The sequence below is a fragment of the Saccopteryx leptura genome, chromosome 8 (genome assembly GCF_036850995.1).
Source record: "Saccopteryx leptura isolate mSacLep1 chromosome 8, mSacLep1_pri_phased_curated, whole genome shotgun sequence".
Taxonomy (NCBI): Eukaryota; Metazoa; Chordata; class Mammalia; order Chiroptera; family Emballonuridae; genus Saccopteryx; species Saccopteryx leptura.
This window is the reverse complement of record NC_089510.1, coordinates 67,887,020-67,908,152: the sequence shown is the minus strand read 5'-3', so window position 1 is coordinate 67,908,152 and position 21,133 is coordinate 67,887,020. Positions and strand designations below refer to the sequence as shown.

The window sequence follows — 21,133 nt, the reverse complement described above, 5'->3', positions numbered from 1 at the left end:
ATCACTCATAAGGATCAAGTGCAGACTGGGATGGATTTGTGGGGCCTGAAAAACTTAAGATTCCCAGCACTGGATGTGGGGGCTGGGTTTTCTATCACTGAGTAGGGGGGCTTTTACTGTTGTTCATAATTAACCAGGAAATGTGATTTTTAGAGCTGGCAGCATAGCCTGCCACCCAGGGAAGGAGACTGGAAGGTAGTAGGTACTAGTAGGCCTTAGGTACCTTTTAATTCTTTTTTTTTTTAAGTATACTTTAAATTATTTTTATTTATTTATTCATTTTAAAGGAGACAGAGAGAGAGAGAGAGAGAGAGAGAGAGAGAGAGAGAGAGAAGGGGGGGGAGGAGCAGGAAGCATCAACTCCCATATGTGCCTTGACCAGGCAAGCCCAGGATTTTGAACCGGCGACCTCAGCGTTCCAGGTCGAAGCTTGATCCACTGCTCACCACAGGCCAGGCTACCCTTTAATTCTTAATCCTGTGAATCCTTCTTGGAGTTCTGACCTACTCGTCTAGAACCCCAGCGTGTGATTTTACTTTCTCTGACTCCAACTGCATTTTGCACACACCTTTATCACAGCAGCCAATTGTCTTGTAATTTGTAATCTTGTCTCTCCCAGTAGACCTCTAGGGCAGGGGATTGGAGCTGGTTCTCAGACCCCGCTACAAATTCTAGCTAGGCCACTAGCTAGCTTTGCGACCTTAGGCAAATTACTTACTCGTTCTATGCCTTGATTTCCTTACTTATTAAAAATGGGCACAAGACTCTCCATTGCCTGCAGTTGCTGGGAGAAATGAAATTGACAGTTCATGTCAAGTACAAGGTATAAGTACAATAAAGGGCTCCTAGCACGGTAAACATTTGTTAATTAACCTGACCTGCCTTTATTTTGTGGGCGTAAACAGTTACTGAGTACCGTATTTCAGGCTCTTGGAGCGCTCCCTCCCTAGTGTAGAAGCCTCACGTGTAGCCTGTGGGCCTTGTCCCGCGGGCCGTCTCAGGATTGGTTCCGCCAACGGGAAAACCCCTCCTACAGCCCTTTCGATCTCGTCAATGATTGGACCGGGACCGTTCCGCAGAAGGTGCAGGTTCTAGGTTGCGCGTGCGCAGGTTGAGGACAAAGATGTTTTCCGGTCGGGCGGGAGGAGGTGACGTCGAGAGCGGTAGCAGGCGGGGTCCTCCTGCAGCCCTGGGGACGTTGTATCTGTGGGCCTTCAGATCGCGTCACAAATCGGCGACTACACCTTGGCTTTGGTGGCTGAGGCGGCGAAGGCGGCAGCGGCGGCGACAGCTCTGGGGTTTGAGTCTCCGGGTGTGTCGGCCGCCGCTGCTGCTTGGGCCTGGTATGTACAAATGGCTGGTTAGGATTCTCGGCACCATTTTCCGCTTCTGTGACCGGCCGGAGCCCCCTGCCCGGGCCCTCCTGAAGAGGCGGCGCTCGAACAGGTGAGACGAGAGGAGAGGGGACTGAGCGGCGGCCTGTTTGTCCCCTCCCCCACTCCGGGCTCGACTGTGCGCGCTGACCCAGCCCCGCAGGCCGGACTCCGCCGAAGCGCAGCTGAAGCGCGTAGCTGGGCGGAGGCGGCGGAGGCGGCGGAGGCGCGGATCGCGGGTGCCCCTGGTGACGTAGTCGCTTCCTCCACCCTGTGCGGATGCGGCTCCCAGTGATGGAAGCTGTTGTCGCTGGAGTGGCAGGTGATGGTTAGACTCTTTGATGCTCTAGTCAGAATCCACGCTGCCTCCTGTCGACAGATGGCGTTATCATACCTTGCGGCTCTTAGGTTGAAAACTAAAAATTTGTTTTTGCCCACTCTTTACAAAGCACACTCCCTAGTGGCATCTGTGGGCAATAAGTGCGGTTAAGGGAAGAGAGATTGATAGCTTGCCCAAAGCCGTTTTGACTGCAGTTACTGTTCTCTTCACACCGAGACAGCAGCTGTCCTGTTCTCTCCCTCCCTCTCTCTCTTCCTCTCTCTCTCTCTCTCTCTCTCTCTCTCTCTCTCTCTCTCTGTGTGTGTGTGTGTGTGTGTGCGCGCGCGCGCGCGTTTGGGGAGAGGTGGGGAGAGTGGTTCTTCATTTTAGAATTAGTGTATGAGGGGGAAAAGAGATTTCATTCCTTTAAGAAGATCACTAGTCTGTACTCTTAGTTTAAAATTTTGAGGAAACTGAAAGCTGTTCTTACTTAGCATTTACCCCTTGTTTTGTCCCATTTTATAGTGTGTACGCCCTTGCCAAAGAATTAATGTAGAGAATAAAATACCATACCAATTCTATACACCCCTAAACCCTCGCTTTTAGTGATCAAGTGATGTTTTTATTTTTTTTTTTTAAGCCTCAAGATCATTGAAGGGGGATTTCTTGGAGTTTGATAGAACAAGATGATTAATATACGAATGTGAGAATGCAGGTCATTGATGAAACAAACTGTTGGCTAAATTCCAGCATGTTTTCTAAAGGGGGCCTGCCTTATTTCAACTTATTCTTCCTTTCTACCTTTCTGTAGGGTTGATATAAGGATCATTTGAGAATATTTTGTAACGTGCCTAGAATGATACTTAATATATATGGATAGTATACTATTTGTTTATTCTACTCAGCAGGCTTTGTGCAGAAGTTGGTGCATAATAGGTACTTGGTACATATTCATTCATAAGGGAATATTAATTTCCTCTCCCCTGTACTCTCTTTGCAATGAATCCCTGCCAGTCAGAGAAACAATGGTTCGGAGGTGAAAACCTCACATCCTTAATCTAAAATTACTCTTCTCAATGCAAGTCATTTTCATTCAAAATGAATCCAGGAGGTCTTGCTGGGATGTTTAAGATAATGAACTGAATGGTATGCACTTGGGATTTATTCTATTTTTTTGTAAATATGATCAGTCATGATCATCTTTAGAAAGATGATCAGTAGTATACCATGAACCTTTAACATAGTTTAGGTATAAACAGTTAAATATAACAGCTTTTCTGGTTGAACTCTCTTTCAAGGCTTCTTATATTGTCTGCTACTTGAAGTAGAAAATGACTTTGAGGGATGAGAGTATCATCTTTCAAAAGGAAATTAGTTTTTAAATTATTTCTGGAGAGAAGAAGGAAACAACTAGTCCTAGGCTCTTACCTATGTTCATTTAGTAGCTAAGTGATTTTTGGCCAGTTTCAAGTTTGTACTTTAACCATATTACAGATTACTATATTGTAGGGAGTTTTGGGTCTCTCTCAAATAGTTGAAATCATAATGTTAAGTCCTACAATCGAGTAGCATTCTCTTTTAAAACATCAGTTTGATTTCATTTTATGATAAAGTGGATGGATGGAGGTATGTTGTATAAACACTTAAGATTACTTACAGAAATGGATATGTGCACACATTTATAAATATTTATGTGCATATATATATATTTTTCTCTCTTTTCTCTTTTTCCAGCACTCTGTTTTCTACAGTGGACACTGATGAAATACCAGCCAAAAGACCAAGATTAGGTATTGAATATTAATTTTAAAAATTAGTATTTTAATAGGAAAACTATGAGCATGTAACAAAGTTCAAAAAAAGTATATGCAGTGAAAAGTAAGTCTCTTTCCCTTTTCTATTCCGTTACTGTATCTTTTATGGAGGTAACCACTGTTACCAGAGAAATAAATATCTTTCTAGAAGATAAGCCTGTAGCTGTAATAAAAATTTTTCTAAGCTTTTTTTCTTTCAACATATGTTTTAAAATTCTTAAATCTTCCTATAAAGAAAAGTTTCTTTTTAAATTTGAGGAGAAAACAGCCTGACCAGCTGGTGGCGCAGTGGATACAACGTCGGACTAGTATGTAGAGGACCCAGGTTCGAGACCCTGAGGTCGCCAGCTTGAACGCGGGCTCATCTGGTTTGAGCAAAGCTCTCCAGCTTGGACCCAAGGTTGCTGGCTCGAGCAAGGGGTTACTCGGTCTGCTGTAGCCCCACGGTCAAGGCACATATGAGAAAGCAATCAATGAACAACTAAGGTGTCATAACGAAAAACTGATGATTGATGCTTCTCATCTCTATCCGTTCCTGTGTCCCTATCTATCCCTCTCTCTGACTCTCTCTCTGCCCCTATAAAAAAAAAAAAAATTGCAGTTGTAAGGATGTATAATTATATAGTGGGGGATATAAGATCACATAAATATCATTGTTAGTGAGGATGTGAAAAATTGAAATAAGATAGTAACAAAATACTGTTTGATTTTCAACTGGTTAATTTCAGTGACTATTTGATGAAGGAACTAGTATGTGAAATGGGTCTTGAAGGATGGATAGGATATCAGAAGAGAGCAATAGGAAGGAAAGACTCTAGGTAGAGGGAATAGTATTGGAAAGTTGTTTAATTCAGGAATTAGTGACTAGAACTTAGGGGAAAAGTTGATGAGAGAGATGTCAAATTATGGAAGACATTGAAAGCCAGGAATATCCAAATTCATTAGGAGGGTATTTCCCAAAGCATAGAGGAGATACCAGACAGGAAGTGATTTTAGGAGGTACAGTGTCATAGTATTAAATAACATTTGAATTATGTTATATCCTAAAGGTGTAACCTTTTCAGTTATTTTTAATTTCTCATTATTTTAAGCAGAAAATCTTGATTCAATGTTTGGTGTGTCTTTAATACTTGTCTAAGACAGTTGAACTTTGAACAACCTGGGGATTAGAGGAATCGACCTCCCATGAAGTCAAAAATCTATGTATAATTTATGAATTCCCCAAAATTTAACTACTAATTGCCTTTTGTTAAGTGGAAGCCTATTGATAGTCAATTAACACATATTTTGAAATATACATTATGTGGCCCTGGCCATTTGGCTCAGTGGTAGCATGTCATCCTGGCATGTGGATGTCCCAGGTTTGTTTCCCAGTCAGGACACACAGGAGAAGTGACCATCTGCTTCTCCACCCCTTCACCCTCCCCTTTCTCTCTCTCTCTCTCTCTCTCTCTCTCTCTTCCTCTCATTCTTTTTCTCTCTCTCTTTTCCTCTCTGGCAGCCATGGCTCTATTGGTTGGAGTGAGTTGGCCCCTGGAGCTGAGGATGGCTTATGTTGAGCCTCTGCCTCAGATGCTAAAATAAGCTCAGCTGCTGAGCAGAGGGCCTAGATGGGCACAGCATGCCAATAGGGGGCTTGCTGGGTGAATTCTGGTGGGATCACATGCCAGAGTCTGTCTCTGTGTCCCCCCCTCTCACTTAAAAAAAAACAACAAAACATATATATATATATTATATACTATATTCTTATATTTAAATAAGCTATAGGAAAAAAATGTTAAAATCATAATGAAGAGAAAATACATTTATAGTATTGAAAAAATCTGTGTATAAGTGAACCTGCACAGTTCAAACCTGTGTTATTCAAGGTTCAACAGTATATGCTAATCTCTCCTTCTTAATAGGCCTAGCCCAAACTTACTATTGTTGTGATTGTATTTCTTTATAAGGCAAATGATGTTGATTTACATTCATGTAGTAGTATAAAATTTCTACATTCAATGTCTGAAGAAACCGAAAACACTAATTTTAGAGAATATATGCACCCCATGTTCATTGCAGCATTATTCACAATAAACAAAATATGGAATCAATCCATATGCCCATCAATAGATAAGTGGATGAAAAAGTGCTGGTACATTTACACAATGGAATACTATTCAGCCATAAAAAACGAAATTTTACCATTTGCGACATCGTGAATGGACCTAGTGGCTGTTATGCTAAGTCAGAGACAAAGACAAATACCATATGATTTCACGTATATGTGGAGTCTAAAGAACAAAATAAACAAGCAAAATAGAAATAGACTCAGAACAGACTAATAATTGGCAGAGGGTAGGGAAGTTGGGGGATTGGGTGAAAAAAGTGAAGGGCCTAAGAAGTCCAAATTGGTAGTTACAGAATAGTCACAAAGGTGTAAGGTATAGAAAAGGGAATATATATTGTAATATCTATATATGGTGCCAGGTGGATATTTGAAATATAGGGGGATTACTCTGTAAAGTACATGGTTTTATAATCTCTATGCTATATATCTGAAACAAATATAGGATAATATTAATGTAAAATATAATTAAAAATTTTTAAATTACCTTTCAAATACATTTGTGTAGCAGAAAAAAGGTGACTCAATTTTTTTTTATTTTATTTATTTATTTATTTATTTATATTTTTCTGAAGCTGGAAACGGGGAGAGACAGACAGACTCCCGCATGCTCCCGACTGGGATCCACCCGGCACGCCCACCAGGGGCGATGCTCTGCCCACCAGGGGCGATGCTCTGCCCACCAGGGGGCGATGCTCTGCCCCTCCAGGGCATCGCTCTGCCGCGACCAGAGCCACTCCAGCGCCTGGGGCAGAGGCCAAGGAGCCATCCCCAGCGCCCGGGCCATCTTTGCTCCAGTGGAGCCTTGGCTGCGGGAGGGGAAGAGAGAGACAGAGAGGAAGGAGGGGGGGGTGGAGAAGCAAATGGGCGCTTCTCCTATGTGCCCTGGCCGGGAATTGAACCCCGGGAAAAGGTGACTCAATTTTAAAGAAAAATGTAAATATGTGGTAAAAAAAAAACCCCACAACAATAACATGAACAGTGTAATTATAGAAGTTTCCTGAAATAATTCTGGCAATCCAGTGTATGGATTTCTGTGTTAAGGCTCTCTTCCTCCATGATTTCCATGAAATATGTGTTAAGATTTTCAGAATAGAAACTACAGAAGGAAACCTGAGCCAAGGGCGAAGCAATAAGCAGCAGAGGTAACAGTGGCAGAGTGTGTCATGGTTTATAGCAGTGCTCTCCAATGGAGCTGTCTGCCATGATGGCTGTTGAGTACGTGAAATGGGGTTGGTGGAACTGAGGAACTGAATTCCATTTTAAATTTAATTAATTTGAAATTTAGGTAACTTACATGTGGCTTCTGGCTACTATACCGGACAGTATAACTATTGGTTGCTTTTGAGAGAACAAAAAGGAAAAATAAAAGAAGGAGAACCTTAAAATTGCAGACTCATGATTTTTTGGCAGAAAGATTTTTAAGAGATCTATTGTACTTAGTTTATTCTCAGGAAAGTAAGGTGGTTCTTATCCTCACTTGCAGATGAGGCAGATTTTTTTTTAAGTCAATAAGCTATTTTGACATAATCTTGGGCATACTCAGATTTTGAAACAATTTCTAGGAATATAAATATTATATTACTTTTTAGTATCCAGTATTTATGTTATGATTACCTCTTCTGTGGGTTTGGATGGCTATCTGTAGGTTAAGCACCAAACCCTAAAGCTCTTTTTCTCCCAGGTAAAACTCAACATTAGAGGGATAACCTGGACTTTTTTAATTTCTAAAATGAGAAACTGCTTATTTGCAAACTTCGATTCTTTTGACTATTCTGTAGTTATAAATTACTTTACTTCACATTGGATTCTGCTTTATCCAGCTATCGTATCCTCCTCCCTTCTGTTGAAGCTATTTCCTTACCTTTCTGGGAAGTATTTTATATGTGTTAGACAGCTTGTTGCTTAAAAGCTACCCATTTCAGTTTCAGACTATTTTTCTCTAAAGCAGAATGTGGCTCAAGTGATGATCTTTTTCTCTCAAACTATTGCTTTAGAATACCCTTAATTAGGAAATGGAAAGGAAATTTTAGAAAATAAATCAACAGTATAGGAAGTAAGAAAGGGGTAGTGATAAAGGAGGAAGTTGGGAAAACACCGAAACTGACCCCTCCCCCTTATTTATTTACTTACTTATTTTGTAATCTTTATGTTTGATGGCAAGGAGAAATGAGTCTGAGATCTTCCAACACATCTACTCCAGTAGAGGGATAGCCTTGTTTTATTATAGATGTTTAAGAATTGAATATCTTATTCTTCACGGATTTCTACCCTGGGCGGAGCCAAGATACAATAGGCACATAGTAGGTCTTTAGGACAGCTATGTTGTTACCTGCCCAGGAAGTAAGGACAAACCAGTGAGTAAATGGTGTGTTAACTGTAGGATTCTGCCATACTAGTGACTGTAAGCTCCAGGTTGTTAAGTTATGCCCCTGTCTCTTTGGTATAGATTTCTTTTTACATATTTGGGAGTGCACACTGCTTGAAAGGTCTCATTTCAGGACTTCTTTTTGTGTGTGAATCAGTCCTAAAGTGATGATTTTAATGCTTTTATAGCATCCTAGATATTTTACTAAAAAAAAAAAAAATCACAGTGCTGGAATTCCAGTTATGCAGGTAGGAGAAAAAAATCTTTTTATAGATACGTTTTCATTTCAATGATAAAAATAGGACTTGAATTAAAAATTGAGAGGCCTTTTTTAAGATTGTCTTTTTTTTGCCAGAAGATTATTACTCTACAATTATATGTCTATGTAATCTATGTTACACTTTCTAGATTGCATTATTCACCAAGTGAAAACCAGTCTGTACAATGCTGCCAGCTTGTTTGGATTCCCACTTCAGCCGACCACAAAGCCCATGGTAACTTCTGCGTGCAACGGAACACGGAATGCCGCCCCTTCCGAAGAGGTCAGTGGGTATAAGGCTCCATTGGGGCTACTGATATTTGTACTTAATCGTTACAATTAAATTTTGGAAATATTCTCATTTTAGGAATTAATATGTAGGATGACTTCTTTCCAGAAATGTGCATGTCTTTATTAGCTTTGATATAAGGGCCAAAAAATTAAAAGTTAAGGAATTACATATTTTAAAAATATTTATAAAGAGCCTTATTACTAAATAATTAATTGTGTGAAGACCCTGAAGTAGTTGTTTTTTTTATATCATTTTGTGTATTTGTACTAATTAACATCTCTGGTTTCATTGATCTCTTCTGTGAGCTAGCTAATCACTAGTAAAGTGACTTTCTTTCATATTAAAAACTTACTTATAAATTCTAAAATTATATACTACAGAGGTCATTCTATTTGATTTTAAGGTATTTTCGAACTCTTCATCTTGTGAACTGACAGGTTCCGGATCCTGGAACAACATGCTGAAACTGGGTGAGGTGGTCAGAAATATTTCTGCTTCCCCCTACCTCCTCCTGCTTCTTTTTCCTGAGTTTTGAGAATATGAAAGGAGAACGCTGATTTGGGTTGAGATAACACAGACATTCTATCATTCAAAAAAGCAATTAGTTTTTCTTCAGAATTGTCTTTGAATTTACTGTTGTGTTTTCTATTTGTATTATCAGTGTCCTTAATGTGACTTAAATCAAGTTTCATTCATTCAGAAAACGACACAAACATTTCCTGAGAGCTTACTTTGCCAGGCACTGTGTTAAGTTATCAGGAATAATAAAATGATAACATATTTAATAACAATAACAAAACTAATGGCAAAATTATAAAATCTTTAATAACAAAATAATAAAAATTTTAATAACAAAATAACAAAAATAGTAAAACTCTGCCTTTGAGAGGCATCATCTGATTGGGGAGCAGCAACCTTATGTTCCCAGTTGTCATAGTTTTATGGATTAGGAAAACTTTTTCTACATCAGGGGTCCCCAAACTTTTTACACAGGGGGCCAGTTCACTGTCCCTCAGACCGTTGGAGGGCCGGACTATAAAAAAAACTATGAACAAATCCCTATGCACACTGCACATATCTTATTTTAAAATAAAAAAACAAAACGGGAACAAATACAATATTTAAAATAAAGAACAAGTAAATTTAAATCAACAAACTGACCAGTATTTCAATGGGAACTATGGGCCTGCTTTTGGCTAATGAGATGGTCAATGTGCTCCTCTCACTGACCACCAATGAAAGGTGCCCCTTCCGGAAGTGGGTGGGGGCCGGATAAATGGCCTCAGGGGGCCGTAGTTTGAGGACCCCTGCTCTCCATCATTCCAACCCTGAAATTATGTGCTGGGTGGGGGGGGGGGCGGGATCGGAGGAAGTCAGCATCCTAAAAATGGTGCGATCTCTGCCAGGCAGGTGGGTTTCTAAAGTTTGAGAAAAATGGGTAAAAGAGCTTTTAGACAGGTTGTGGGTTTAGAAGGAAAAAATGGAAGAAGCTAAAGAAATGATGAAAACCTTAGAGTAGTGCTTCTCAAAGAAACTTTAAGTCAAGTGCCTCTGGTGGTAGAGAAGAGAAAAGGAAAGTAAATGTGTTACTTGCAAGTCAGAGTCTGGTTTCAAGGGACCTGGGACAAGGATGATACTTCTTTGAAGACTTTCATTTTATTTAAAAAGTTAGTACAAATTAGATTTCATAGTTTATTTATATTTGAATCTATAAGTTTAAAAAATTTTACAATTAAAATGGACATATGGAAGGAATAGGTAGATTTATATGTTGTTCCTGAGGTCCCAGCACTATATTTCTGTGGGTTTGTGGAGCCTGGTCAGAGGAGCACAGCTATTCCTAGGTCAGGTGTCTTTATAGAAAGGAGAAACCTTAATCTGAAGCCCTTAGAAATGTGTTTGGGGATTCTGAATTTATCCTATTTTATATATATTGTGTTTATTGAATATTTAAAAAACTCATAGGGATTGAGCATCAGTTCAAGTCAGGTTTGCAAACAAATGAATTTAGGTTTTGCTGCTACTGACTTAGGAAAAAACTTTCAGTTTTTTTTCAGTTGGATTTTGGAGTCCTCAGGGGCTCCAAGCCCCTGTAGCTCCAGCAGAAAATGTGGTTGATGAAAATTGGGCTACCATGTTTTAAAGAATAGTAACTATCTCACAAGTGTTAGAAGCTTCTACTGAAATGTAGTAACATATAGCAGGTTTTTACTTAAAAATACTTCTGTTTCTTGGGAAGAAAAAATCTGAAACATGCACTTATTTGATAAGATTATAGGGAGTTTGTAATCTTTGAGTTCTTCATGCTTCTTATAGGTCCCAGCAAGTAAAACTAGAAAAATTTGTACATGAATTGTTATTGCTTATCTGAGATCAAAGACAACCTAAGCACTATTGCTTTTCCTTTAGCTTTACAAAGCTTGTACTGGACCTCTGTTATATAGTAATAGAATTTGAAAAAATACGATACAGGTCTACAATGTCAACTGATTGCAATTTCTTTTCAAATGCAGACTGTTCACAGGCGTTTTATTTATTTATTTTCTTACAATTACAAATGCATTTTTAAAATAGGTAATAAATCTCCAAATGGAATAAGTGACTATCCAAAGATCAGAGTGACAGTGACTCGAGATCAGCCTCGCAGAGTCCTGCCTTCCCTTGGGTGAGTGTTAAACTTTGCCTTTCTTTAAAAGGAAACTTAGCACTTATTAGGTGCTCACTCTGGCTAGTCATTCTTACTTTTACTCAACTGTGTTATCTTGTTAAATAAGTACAATGAGGTAGTAGTTTGCTTTCTCACATGTGCCTTGACTGGGGAGCTACAGCAGACTGAGTGACCCCTTGTTCAAGCCAGCCTCCTTGGGCTCAAGCTGGTGAGCCTTGCTCAAACGAGACGAACCCGCGCTCAAGCTGGCGACCTCGGGGTCTTGAACCTGGGTCCTCTGCGTCCCAGTCCCATGCTCTATCCACTGCACCACTGCCTGGTCAGGCAACGTCTAAGCTTTTTAAAAAGTATCATATGCATGCAGAAAAATGTAGAAATAATGTGTCTAGCCTGACAAATTTTCATACACTAAACTGTTCTTATTTATTATAATTTTTTTCTCCTTTTTGTGTTATCACTTTCTAGAATTTCTACTGCTTGGATATGAGACCTTTTGGATTGCTCTAATTTTCCTGTATATTATTATCTTTTTGTTGTTGTCTTTGCCCTTTTACAAACAATCTTTTACTTATTTTGAGAGGTGGGGGCACTTTGTAGTTTCTAAGTTGTAATAAGTGTCCTCTTCCTCCCTACTTGGTATTCTTTCTCTAGACCTCTTGTTTTTTATTTTATTTTATTTATTCATTTTAGAGAGGAGAGAGGAAGGGAGAGAGAGAGACAGAGAGGGAGAGAGAGAGGAGAGACAGAGAGAGAATGTGGGGAGGAGCTGGAAGCATCAACTCCCATATGTGCCTTGACCAGGCAAGCCCAGGGTTTCGAACCGGCGACCTCAGCATTTCCAAGTCGACGCTTTATCCACTGTGCTAGACCAGGGGTCTCAAACTTGCGACCCGCCGAACAATTTTGTGCGGCCCGCAGACTAATCCACGAAGTTCAAAATATTTTGGATAAAATTAAGTAAGCCTAGGGGCCTACTTGTGTTTTTCATTTCTCTAGCATCCTAGCTAGATATTAGCTTAGTTAACAGCAGTTGTGATGCGAACTACAGTTTCTGGTCGTTTTGTGACACTGAGTAAACTGCATGTACGATTGTGCTTGTTGTACTGATTTTTTTTTGTTTTCAACTGCAGTGAGAAAAGTGTTGCGTAACAGTTGCCTTTTGTAGACCTAGTGCAGCCCGCCAAACGGCTGTGATCTTGCTCTGCGGCCCACATGCTGAGTTGAGTTTGAGACCCCTGGGCTAGACCTCTTGTTTTTATTGTAAGGATGCAGTGGTTTATTTTTAGTCTTATCTTTTTTTTTAATTTTTATTTTTTATTGATTTAAATTGATTGTGTTTACACAGATTCAAGTGTCCCATCGAATACATCCCCTCTCCCCCATGTTCCCCTCAACATCTCCCTTGCTGCACCTCTCCCCTACGCCTTCCCTGTTTCTCTCCAGAATTTGCTTTTCTGCTCTCTATAAAGCTGTGTTATGTATATACTAGAAAGCCCGGCGGTCATACAAAATGATGACTGCTGTTCTAGATATTATAAATTGTAATTAAAATGATTTGTGCAAAGGTGTCTGCTAATTCAAACTGAATTACCCAGGGCAGGCGGCGAGGACGCCCCTTTGCTTAGTGCCCCACGGGGTTTCCCCCTTCTACTTGCTTAATTGCTTAAAGTAGAGTGCAATGAAGGAAACCACTGGCGGTACATGTCTTAAGAGCCACTGCTAGCTCAATAAATAAAGGTGATTTAAATAATAAAATGTTAATTCACATGTCAAAGATCTCTTTGTACACAACATTTCTTGTGTAGATCTTTCCATCATTTTTAAGCTCTCCTTGCAGAGAACCATCAATTATTTTTAATTTTACGTCCGTTCTTTCACAAACTCTTGAACAGGCAACATAAAGTTGACCGTGTGCAAATGCAGGCTCAGGTAAAAAAATGCCAACATGCTTAAGCGTTTGGCCCTGAGACTTATTGATGGTCATAGCAAAGGCAAGTTTTACAGGAAATTGTCTACGTCTCAATTGAAACGGCAACCCTGTTTGAGATGGAGCCAAATCAAGTCTTGGAATGACATGTATTTCACCTTTAGAGGAGCCAGTCAAAGACTTAGCTATTATGACATTATTTTTCAATTGGAGAACCTCTAGTCTTGTACCATTGCAAAGACCCCTTCTGGTGTTAAGATTTCTTCTTTTTTTTTTTTTTGTATTTTTCTGGAGCTGGAAACGGGGAGAGACAGTCAGACAGACTCTCGCATGCGCCCGACCAGGATCCACCCTGCACGCCCACCAGGGGCGAAGCTCTGCCCCTGGGGGGGGGTCGCTCTGCCGCGACCAGAGCCACTCTAGCGCCTGGGACAGAGGCCAAGGAGCCATCCCCAGCGCCCGGGCCATCTTTGCTCCAATGGAGCCTTGGCTGCGGGAGGGGAAGAGAGAGACAGAGAGGAAGGAGGGGGGGAGGGGTGGAGAAGCAAATGGGCGCTTCTCCTATGTGCCCTGGCCGGGAATCGAACCCGGGTCTCCCTCACGCCAGGCCGACGCTCTACCGCTGAGCCAACCGGCCAGGGCCAAGATTTCTTAACAGCATAATAATTGCTCCAATCTTTAACCTCAATTTGTGAGGTGGCATGCCAGAAGGCGACAGACTATTTAAAAATTCCGTTGGAGCCTGACCTGTGGTGGCGCAGTGGATAAAGCGTCGACCTGGAAATGCTGAGGTCGCCGGTTCGAAACCCTGGGCTTGCCTGGTCAAGGCACATATGGGAGTTGATGCTTCCAGCTCCTCCCCCCTTCTCTCTCCCTGTCTCTCTCTCCTGTCTCTCTCTCTCTCCCCCTCTCTCTCTCCTCTCTAAAATGAATAAATAAAGAAAAAAAAAATTCCGTTGGAAAGTTGTTGGCACTCGCTTTATTATCAGCTACAACGGAATCAACACTTAAATATGTCGTGTCGTTCCCTTCTATGATATTTAAGACATCATCATTTAATTTGTCTACATCAGAATTTTTAGGACACAATATTGCCCTTTCACTAATTTCATTGATGTTTCCAGGCTGGATTTTATTACCAAAAACCCAATCCACTAAACTCTCTTTGCATATCATTCACAAAGGAATCTCGACAATGTCTTCACTCAATCCATTATCATCAGAAAGAGTTCCATTTCCAAGTTTTAAAAGCCACTCACTATATTCGGGATCATTTGACCTCATGTTCATTGTCAGTGGGAGTTTCTTAAATAAATCCCATGATTTTGCAAATTTTATGCTATTTTGTATTGCGGCTTGTGGAGCATGAGGCAATACTGATAGACATTGTCTAAAGCCACCTCCAAGTAAAACTTGACGCATTTGCTCTGCAACTGAAGCAAGCCTTGTCTTTCTCTGCTCAGTGGTTTCTTTTTGTCGAGAAAGCCGTTTTTGTGCAGCTTTAGCTCCTTTTCTTTCCTCTTCAGTGCTGTATTTTCTTTTTTTTTTTTTTTTTAAATTTTTTTAATTTTATTTATTCATTTTAGAGAGGAGAGAGAGAAGGAGAGAGAGACAGAGACAGAGAGAGAGAGGAGAGAGAGACAGGGGAGGAGCTGGAAGCATCAACTCCCATATGTGCCTTGACCAGGCAAGCCCAGGGTTTCGAACCGGCGACCTCAGCATTTCCAGGTCGACGCTTTACCCACTGCGCCACCACAGGTCAGGCCAGTGCTGTATTTTCTAGGAGGCATTCTTAAAAGAAATTACGTTAAGATGTAGTTTTTATGTAAAACAGATTATTGCCAATGCAAACAAATGTTCACCTTCCCCCTGACCCGCTCAATTTGCGTTCAGCCGTGGCAACTTCACCCCATTGGCTAGTACAGTTACGCAAGCAACCAATAAGCTATCGGCGACCGACACTTAAGCCGCATATAATAAAGATAATTTCACCAATCTCTTTCCCTCCTCTGATCGCATCCTCTCATCCCCTTTCCCTCTGTCTGCTTTTCCACTGGTCCCTTTGATCCCGCCTCTGCCTCTATTCCGTTTTTTAGTTCACATTGTTCACTGGATTCCTCAGGTCTTATCTTTCATATTAGAGTTTTTATTCAAATACCGGATAATCCTTGGCTATCCATTCATATTTTGAGAATGAGACACTAAGTAAAAACTGGCTCTCTGGAGTTGGGTAAATGGTTGATTGTCGAGCCAGGAAGGAAAGTACAAAATGAGTTTGGAACTTCTTGTGCCAGAAATTAAAGGAGTGCTCAGAAATAGGAGACATGGTCAACATACCAGAGAAGGAAACTTGTAGGGGCTTTCACTGGCCAAATTAGGGACAGTTTTAAGCATCAAAAGGAGTAAAGACGGGAGTACAGATGCTATAGTAATAAATATATATTTTGGAAGGGGAAGATCTTTATAGTAGAATGCCACCTAGTAAGTGTAGAGGAATGCTAGGATTAGAAAATCACCATTTTGTAATTATCATTATAAAAATTGATGCATACAGGAATCAATTGAGTTGAAACTAGTAAAGAAAAGTTTGAAGAGATGTGGAATATTTACATAAACTCAAACTGTCTCCCCACAAATTACTATTAATTACAGAGGGAAAAATAATAACTTTAGGGTAAAGAAAGCTGCGTGACAGCATTTTAACCAAAAAAAAACTGTTAAAGCTACCCACAGTAAGACAGACATCATGGCCTCGATGTATCGTACTGAGAAGGACATCATCGGTTAATTTGTATTCCTGTGAAAACCAGTAATCTGAATCTGAAAATGAGAAAATTGGTTAAGGCCTGTATTCTTTATTACCAAGAAAGGCTGAAAAACCATGTCAGTTTAAAGGAGACTAAAGATACATGACAACTAAATGCAATGTGAACTCCTGCATTGGATTCAAAATAGGAAAAAATTCTGTGAAGAATTTTTTAAATTTTTATTCAATGAGAAGAGAGGAGGCAGAGACAGACTCCCACATGTGCCCAGCTGGGATCCACCCGGCATGCCCACTAGGGGACTATGCTCTGCCCATCTGGGGTGTTGCTCCTTTGCATCTGGAGCCATTCTAGCACCTGAGGCGGAGGCCATGTAGCCATCCTCAGAGCCCGGGCCAACTTTGCTTTAACTGAGCCTTGGCTGCAGGAGGGGAAGAGAGAGATAGAGAGGAAGGAGAGGGTGAAGGGTGGAGAAACAGATGGGTGCTTCTTCTGTGTGCCCTGTCTGAGAAGTGAACCTGGGACTTCCACATGTGGAGCCGATGCTCTACCACTGAGCCAACCGGCCAGGGCTCTTGTCTACTTTTTTGATTGATAAGCAGGGAGTGTGTTGATGTTTCCTACCATAACTGTGGACTTGTTTATGTCTTCAGACAGTTATGTCAGTTTTTGCTTCATGTATTTTGTCTTCATCTGACCCAGATTCACCAATTGTTACCATTTTGCCAGTGCCTTTGTCATTTTCTTTCATAAATAATATTTTTTTTCTGAACCATTTCAGAATCTTAGACTCATGCCCTTTTAATTATAAGTACTTGAGTGTGTTTGTATTTATTTAAGAATGAGTACATTTATTTACATAATCATAGATTACAAAAATCAGAAAATTTAATATAATACTATTATATAATCTTTTAAAAATTTACCCATATAATAGAGGTTATTTTTTCTGGTCCACAGTTCAGTTTAGGATCATGTGTTGCATTTCATGTTTGTCTTATTGACCTCCTTTAATCTGAAACAACTCCTCTGACTTTCTTTGTCTTTAATAATGGCTATTTTAAAAGAGTACAGGGTGGGGCAAAAGTAGGTTTGCATTTGTTCCTATGGAAAATAATGCAATAATTAAATAATAATATAAAAATAAACTGTTTTGTATACTCATAACAGTAAACCTACTTTTGCCGCACTCCATATAAATAATTTCTTCTGTGGAATGTTTTTTAATTTTGTCATGATGTTTATTCGTGTCTTAGTAAAATTTTGTAAAAATATTATATACATGGTGTATCCTTTTTAAAACATCACATCAAGAAGGGTATGGTGTGGCCTGACCTGTGGTGGCGCAGTGGATAAAGCGTCAACCTGGAAATGCTGAGGTTGCCGGTTCAAAACCCTGGGCTTGCCTGGTCAAGGCACATATGGGAGTTGATGCTTCCAGCTCCTCCCCCCTTCTCTCTCTCTGTTTCTCTCTCTCCCTCTCTCCTCTCTAAAAATGAATAAATAAAATTAAAAAAAAAAGAAGGGTATGGTGTTATTTTGTATTTTGTCCCAGTATTGTTGCTCTTTTTTATTTTTTTTATTTTTATTTTTTTGAGAGGCAGGGAAGAGAGACAGGAACATCGAGCTGCTCCTGTATTGTGCCCTGCCTAGAAATCGAACCAGCTATTGTTGCTCTTTCACCAGCAACAATGACTAGGTTGGGGCTTTCTGGCTTTCATTTCTTGAGAACTTATTAATTTATATTCATTAATTCAACATTCAGCAGATATTGAGTGCTTTTCAGTTTAGATCATGTTTTAGGTTACAGCGATAAAAGGATGTAATCTTCTCTCTTCATGGAATTTAAAGTTTGGTGTGGAATTAGACCAGTGGTTCTCAAAGTGTGCGCCAGGGTACACTGGTGCATCCAAGAAGATTTCCAGATGCACCCTATGGTATTCCAGAGAAACATGTGACTGTTGGAGACCAAAAAAAACCAACAGGGTTTTTGGAGTTTAGATTTTGGGGGGACAGGTGTGGGGAATTGGCTGTAAGCTGACAGTCTGCCCAACCCCCCACCTCACTTGCCTGATTAGGTTGCAAAAGGCTGTTAAGCTGTGGTGCTGGATTGTTTACACTACCCCCCATGTTCCCCATAAAGACTGGAGGCAAGTTTCTTCTATCCTTTGTTTGGTGTAAAGTTAAGAATGATATGTGTGGTGGGGGTTTTCTGCACTCAACACAAGAGTAAAAAGAGAGGAATTCTTCAATGTATTGACATGGAAATGAGAGTTTGCCTTTCAAATATATGCCCAAACATTGAAGAAATCGCTAGGACACATCAGGCTCATGTTTCTCATAAACACAAGAATGAAAAAACTTAACACATTCGTGCCAGGACCTGCCGAATTTACTAAATCTTACTAAGAATGTATCTAGATATATAAAAAGATAACTTTTTTGTTGTTTTTTTACTTTTTAACTTCTCTTTTCTATGAATTCTAAAAAGCATAACTCAAAACATAAAAACATTTTATAATGTCAAAATAAAAGTAATTTTGTCATATTTATTTTAATTACCATAAAAGCACGCTTGGACTTTATATTTTTTCTTTAATATTTGACTTAATTATTATAACATTTCTCAGAAATTTGTATATAGTGCGCCTACAATTATTTGTAGGATTTTAAATATGCCCTGATTTCAGAAAGTTTCAGAACCACTGGATTAGATGTTAAACAGTCACGGTAGCCTGACCTGTGGTGGCGCAGTGGATAAAGCGTCGACTTGGAAATGCTGAGGTCGCCGGTTCGAAACCCTAGGCTTGCCTGGTCAAGGCACATATGGGAGTTGATGCTTCCAGCTCCTCCCCCTTCTTTCTCTGTCTCTTTCTCCTCTCTCTCCCTCTCTCTCTCTCCTTTCTAAAAATGAATAAGTAAAATAAAAAAAAATAAAAATAAATTGTTTTTTTCAAAAAACAAAAAACAAAAACAGTCACGGTAATTTATTCCAGTGATGCTAAGTGAGTCAAGAAAAGTGCAGTATGAGAGGAGGAGTGTGTGGTAGGGGCACTAGTTCCAGAGGTGGGGTTTAAAAGTTGTGCTTGAGAAATTTGATAAGAGACTTGCATGTGGCAACCCTGGTGACTGGAAATAAACATTTCATAGTGGAATTCTGGGGTACCCTCTGCCCTAGTGATAGATCTAACTTTTGTGAATGCTAGTTGTCTGATTTGCTAGGAGCAAGTTTAATCTGGGAAGCCTAATCATAGAATGGTCTGAAGCTTCCTGCAATTTAAGCAGTTTGACGATAAATTAAAAACCTTTTCTGTCTCTCAGTTTTACTTTGAACTTACAAGGCTATAGCAGAAGACCAAGTGGCCGCCGCCATAGCAGAGGCAATCCAGAGAGTTCCTTCACGTGGAAGCCTCAGGAGCAGATTACAGTGGAGATGGTCACTGGAGAGAGTGGCAGGGGGCTGAGGCGTCCCCATTGTACTGTGGAGGAGGTGAGCCCTTCAGCCCCATCTCTCCTGAAACTATTTTATGAATTTGGGGGTGGGGTAGGATAAGTAATATATATACTCTGGTACAAAATTCAAAAGGTATAAAAGGGTGTACTGTGTACTGACAATAAACTCAGTCTCACCTCCATACCTTTCCTACTACCCTGTTTGACTCTGATACTTGTATGCATCCTAGAGATATTCTCTACATATGTAACTTAGTCAATTTTAGAGTATTTCCACTATAAGAAAGCAAAAGAAGTCATGTTAGGAAAAGATAAGATTATAGATTCTTTTTGGGTGCCTGAATTGTTCAAACTTGTTTCTTTTGTAAGCTGTAGTAACTGTAAGTAGAGAAGTTAAATGGTGTGCATCTCTGCTCTTTCCTTCCCTTTTCAGGACACTTAGCATGTGTATTCAGCAACCAGCTTCTCTTCTCTTCACTTCCCTCTTGAAGTCTTCTCTTATTCCAGGAGCATTTAGAATTACTCCTGTATCTGGCATCCTCCAGGACCATCACCTATTGCTACTTGGTTTTTCTGAGCCACTTAGTTTTGCTCATCGTAGAAATACTTGTTTGGGTTCCTGTTGTCAGCAATTTGAATGCATGGTCCCTGTCCTCTAGAATTATAAAGTAGGCTGCAGTACCTCTCAGAAGAGAAATCAGATGAGACTGAGCACATATACACAGGATAAATTCTAGAAATAGCAAGAGGTAATATTAGCGAGGACATAGTCATTGGTTAAGTGTGATATAAAGTTAGCAGGTAGAGCATGAAGTCCCAGATTTCAATTGTGGATAAATACGTGCCACTGACCAAGATTCTTTGGATGTTTAGGGGAAAGTTAATGACTTCAGCTTTGGACATTGTTTAAAGTGCCTTTGAAACATGCGAAGTGACCTGGCCCGTAGAGTGTTGAGAAGGCAGGGTTAAAGACACATTTCTGAATCTTCTGCATATTAATATTATGTAAATCCTGGTTGCTGAGACATTCAGGTAGAGAATGTAGTATGAGAAGAGGTAATGGGCAGGACCATTGGCATTTGGGCAGGCAGAAGAAATAATCTGCAGTGGAGACTGAGAAGATAGAAAGAAATCAGGAGAGTGTATTGTCCAGGAAGGCAAGGCAAGGTCATCAGGGTGAAAGGCTGAAGAGAGAGGTCAAGTAATGAAAAGACTGAAAAAGTATCTGTTGAATCTGGCCATACAATGTCATTGGTGACTTTGCCACAACCAATTCTATTTTGGAAGCTGAATATTCTGAACATGCCAGTGGATTATTTCTGCTGAGTTGTTTTGTGGTTAACCCAGTTCCGCTGTCAGAATTCAGGTGCCATTAAGGTCTAGGAGATAATTTGAATGAATGAAGTGGGCTGGAGTGAATGGCCTATCTAAAGGAAATAGCCCCTACCTAGCTCTAGATTCTTGATTCAGTTTTTCAAAAGAGGTCAAATTTTTTGGGTTTATTTTCTTCCAACTTAAAATGTTGGTAATTAAATTAAAGAAATTGAAAAAGTACTGTTGTGACAAAACACATCCTATGACCTATTAAGTCTTTGCTTATGATTTAATTATGTTTAATGTGCTGGAAATTATCCAACATTCTTTCTTTTATTTAGGGTGTTCAAAAAGAGGAAAGAGAGAAGTACCAAAGGTTATTAGAGCGACTTAAAGAAGGTGTTTCTTCTGTAACTTCAACTCATCATAGGTAAAGATGATGCTTTACCAGACACTTTTTCCTTATTTTTAGAG

At 39.9% G+C, this 21,133-nt stretch overlaps 1 protein-coding gene across 4 annotated transcripts in view; it reads left to right on the top strand.

The window, feature by feature from the left end:
* The first annotated feature begins 1,134 nt into the window (after nucleotides 1–1,134).
* The window catches only part of SENP2 (SUMO specific peptidase 2), a 52,007-nt gene continuing 32,008 nt past the window's right edge, over nucleotides 1,135–21,133 (top strand). Inside the window, exons 1-7 of one of the 4 annotated variants that reach the window (XM_066346823.1) lie at nucleotides 1,135–1,446; nucleotides 3,427–3,482; nucleotides 8,390–8,523; nucleotides 8,936–9,002; nucleotides 11,107–11,197; nucleotides 19,214–19,382; nucleotides 21,001–21,089. In XM_066346823.1, coding sequence (XP_066202920.1) covers nucleotides 1,346–1,446; nucleotides 3,427–3,482; nucleotides 8,390–8,523; nucleotides 8,936–9,002; nucleotides 11,107–11,197; nucleotides 19,214–19,382; nucleotides 21,001–21,089 — 707 coding nt within the window. In that variant the 5' untranslated portion in view covers nucleotides 1,135–1,345. The remainder of the gene's footprint in view (nucleotides 1,447–3,426; nucleotides 3,483–8,389; nucleotides 8,524–8,935; nucleotides 9,003–11,106; nucleotides 11,198–19,213; nucleotides 19,383–21,000; nucleotides 21,090–21,133) is intronic. The other 3 variants (XM_066346824.1, XM_066346826.1, XM_066346825.1) reach the window with 3 other exon arrangements.